This window comes from Cibotium barometz, chromosome 5 (assembly GCF_041138505.1).
Source record: "Cibotium barometz isolate CiBa-2024 chromosome 5, ASM4113850v1, whole genome shotgun sequence".
NCBI lineage: Eukaryota > Viridiplantae > Streptophyta > Polypodiopsida > Cyatheales > Cibotiaceae > Cibotium > Cibotium barometz.
Window position 1 is genome coordinate 19,472,797 of NC_141050.1, and position 4,167 is coordinate 19,476,963.

General features: G+C 43.8%; 1 protein-coding gene across 1 annotated transcript; it reads right to left on the reverse strand.

Annotated features, from left to right (window-relative positions):
- Positions 1-373: 373 nt before the first annotated feature.
- LOC147638170 (uncharacterized) lies at positions 374-3,748 on the reverse strand. The gene is made up of 2 exons (XM_086798097.1): positions 971-3,748; positions 374-866 (listed from the first exon to the last, which is right to left on the reverse strand). The coding sequence occupies exon 1, from the start codon at positions 3,013-3,015 to the stop codon at positions 1,069-1,071; it is 1,947 nt and encodes a 648-aa protein (XP_086654223.1). The 5' UTR covers positions 3,016-3,748; the 3' UTR covers positions 374-866; positions 971-1,068.
- Positions 3,749-4,167: the final 419 nt, after the last annotated feature.

Sequence of the window (4,167 nt, forward strand, 5' to 3'; positions counted from 1 at the left end):
ACCAAAATGGAGCTAATAACAACCCCCTCTCCCACACACAAGCCTCCTTTGGCTGGAAGCACATGGGGGGAAACGATCTGTATAACTAGAGAAGAACACCATCCTAGTCCTCCCGAACCGGAAGCGCCCTCGATGAGTCACTAGAAGTATCTTTATCATCGTCCTGTGTCCAATATTTGCCCTTCTTTACACCTAATATGTTCACACCAAAAGACTAAGTGCTGGTTGGGCAAAAGCACCACTCCTGATAGAAAGAATTAGCTGGACCAGGTGGCTGCAACTTGGATGAAGACTTCAAAAGAAGATTGCATGTCAGTCAATATGGCAGACAGATATACCAACAAAAACTTCAGTTTATTTCAAAAACTCAACAAGAAAGAAAGAGAAATTTTAACTTCATGAGAGTCAATTTACAAGTGTCAAAATTCGGGCCCAAGTCCCTTGGCTTGTTCTCTTCACAAAATAACAAACCTTGATGATGGATAATGAGAGTAAATCCATTTCATTTTGAGTCAATTTCAAAAGTTGCAGCCTTTGAAACAGAAAGTACAAGGTGATCACACCTTAAATGAAGTCTTTCATGGTGTTTTTCAGCCTCTTACAGACAGACTGCTTGCCCTTCTGTTTAACAATATGCAGTGTCAGACATATGACCACAGCTAGGACAAGGCAAGCCTGGACAGCAATACTGCTTGTTCATCATGGAGTTTGTCCCGCATGTGAACACCCAACAATTCATTGTCCACATTCAGGACACCTTTAGCCCATGCAACCTATATACATGACTTCTGCATTTCCTTCCACAGATCTCTTCCATCCATGAAATGGAACTTGTCAGCGATGAAAGTTGCATGCACTGTAGCCTCCTGGGCACAAGGGCACCCACATATATGAATTCAGATTCTGCATATACAGGAATCGGACTAACAGATACAAAATGAAAAGAGAGGCATATCAAAAATTGGCGTACCACCATGTACGACGATCATGGTTTCATGTGTTCTTTCGACATTTCTCCGTTCAATTAGAGATCACCATACCCCATTGGCAGTCAATGCTGCATAGCTTTCATTCCTGCCTTTTCACAGGCTTAAGTTCTACTGCTACTTCTTTTCTTTGAAGAGAGAATTGCATTGAGTTGTTCTCTAGTGTGATATGAAGAGTAAAGCCATGTCTTTTCATGTTGTCCATGAGGCAGAAAGCACCTGACAGTTGCTTACTCTTGCAAATAACATTTAGAATGGTTTTGTAGATGATCTTGTCTGGAGAGCATCCTTTGTTACCCATGTCATTTATCAGCTTAAGAGCCTTGTCCACCTCACCTATCTTGCAGAGGCCATCAACCACAGGACCGATTGACTTGGCATTAGGCTTCAGCCCCATTTGAAACATCTCACGCACAATTTTCTCTGCTTCATTTAGATTGCCTGACTTTACAACTGCATTGACAAATGTGTTCACTGTCACCACATCAGGAGGACAGCCATTTTTTATCATCTCTTCAACGATTCTGACTGCATCTAGCTTTTTCCCCATACTGCAAAGGTAATCGATTAAGATATTACAAGTAGTGGAATTGGGGACAAACCCTATTTGTTCCGCATCCCGCAGAAATTCAAACACTAGAGTAAGCTTCCCTGCTTTGCAGCAGCCATGCACCCAAGTATTGTAGGAGAAATGATTTGGAGAACAACCTCTTTTCTTCATTTCCTTCAGCACATGCCCTGCTTCAACCCACATGCTCTCTTGGCATAGTGCATTCAGCACCATGGTGTAATTGTGTCGGTCGATTTCACAATATTCTGTCATTTTGGTCAAAAGCTTATAGGCCTCAGCCACCTTTCTGTGTTTCAGAAGCCCATCCATCAGGCAGCCGAATGTCACTATATTTGGAGACAGCTCTTCTTTTTCTAACAGCTGGTCCATAAGGCAGTGTGCTTCTTGCACTCTATGTGATTTGCATAGTCCATCAATCAGAATATTGTAAGTGATACGATCAGGCGGGCAACCCAAGTCTGGCATGCTATCGAACACTTTGACCGCCCCATTGATTAGACCAGCTTTGCAGAATCCACCAACCAATGTATTGAAAGTTACTACATCTGGTAGCACCTTGTTCAACCTCATTTCATCCATCAAATCCATGGTCGCCTGCATCTTTCCTTGCTTACAAAGTGCTCTGATGAGAACTGTATATGTATACATATCAGGTAGAAATCCCTCCTTTTTCATTTCTTTTTTCAACTGCCAAGCCTGGTGCAGTTTGCCAAGCCTAGAGAAGCCATGGATGAGAATATTGTAGGTCGCCCTGCCAGGACGGACATTGATCAAGACCATTTGCCGGAAAAGCAGGTTTGCTGTCTCTATCTCTCCTGCAGCAAGAGCCCCTTTGATCAATGTATCAACCATGACTTGATTTGCACGGCATCCAATGTTCTGCATTTGCTGAAGAAGGTATTGTGCAATATCAAATCGATTCTCTTTCAAAAAGCAGTTGATGGCACAGCTGAAATGCCAGATGTTTGGATCAAAGCCGAAGGTAGCCTTTGCTTGCTTGAGGAGATCAACAATCGTCTCCAAGAGGCCTGCCCAACCATAGCCCTGAATTAATATGGTCAGCTCTTTCGGTGTCATTTGAAAATCTGGCTTCTGAGCTCCTAAGAGTATAGTTATGAACAACTCTAGCCTCTTCTTCTCATCCCTCCAGACCCGCAGGATGGCATGAACAACAGATTCGTCGGGAATAAAGGCAGGGTTACATCTGACCGACCATATGAAAACACGAAGGGCTTCTTTGGGCTGGGAAAGGTGAGTTAGAAGAAGCGAGAGGTTGTGGGAATTAAGAGGAAAATGGGCTTGTTCTAGGGCAGCTTCAATGGGCAGAGACATCTGGCGATGGCCAATGATGAAGCAAGCTCTCTCAACATCAGGCGGGAGTTGCCGCTTGGGCGGAAGTAATGACAACGCATGCAGGCAGCGAAGATGAAGGTAAAGCACTGCTGTCATCTTTCTCATTCTTGAAGCTCAGTCTGAACCAGAACTCTCCTCCTCCATGGTTTCTTCCCGCCTCTATACGGCAGGTGTGCTAAGGTCTTCCTATCATCCTTTCTGTATGTGAGCTTCGGGTCAACCATCCATGGTTTTTTCCTGATCGCGGCAAAGATGGGCGCTGATGACATCTTCCATGACCTTCTACTGAGTGCCACATAAAGCAGTGAGTCGTTGGCATCATTCACAACACCTAATCCCATCAAATGTATTCTGGCAGCTTCCATATGATAGCAAGTGCATCATCATGGTCCATGTGAAAAAAACATCCTTTTCTTTCAACAAAAAGCATCATTTTCCAGAGCTATGGTTTTAGCCAAAAGCACCCATATCCACAGCTTTCCTTACAGATAAAATGAGAACCCTTAAATTATCAACAAAAAAGCACCGCTTCCTTTCCGCCGGAAAATCACTGAAAATGCTGCACAAGGTGATGACACTCCTCTAACCCTCAGCATGGTCTACCAGCATTCTTCAAATGACATAAAAACCTAATTTTCTGATCTCGAAACAGCAAGAAGCAAGGGGCAAGCAGCAGAAATCCCTACTTTGTTTCTCCTGGTCGATCGAATACGGCAAACCTCGCGATAAGTTGAGCACTGCGTAAGCAGCAACGATAGCCCTCATCTCTGAACCACAGAGAGTGAACCTGCAGAGACTGTCAAGTTCGAAATGAATTTTCGTTTTTCGCTTTCAATTTCTCTTTTTTTGGGTCAAAACCTAGCCTGTACCCTTTGGGCATGCATCGCAGTGTCACATCTCCAAGTGTAAGTTGCCATGTAAGCAAAACAGCTAAGGACGGCTTCACACAAGTCCGGCATCGATGTTTCGCATACGGCATCGATGTTCAATGTTTCGCATACGACATCGATGTTCACAGAGGCCGGCTACAATGTTGACTATGACTTGAGACTTTACCTATAGGTTGGAATAGGGTTGCATATAGAAGTGAGAATCATGCCCGCATTACACTCTTTTAAAATAGAGGTGAGAGTCATGCCCTCGTTATGCTCTTTTAAAATAGAGTATACAAGCCTTGACTTCCTTCTTGTCTTCTCCTTCTCTTCAGCCCATCATGTTTTCTTTGGCTTGGAGTCGATGCTAGTAGCCCTTTGCTAT

Bases quoted from the DNA above. Each gene is read 5' to 3' on its own strand.
- LOC147638170 (XM_086798097.1), bottom strand. From the start codon at position 3,015: ATGAGAAAGATGACAGCAGTGCTTTACCTTCATCTTCGCTGCCTGCAT.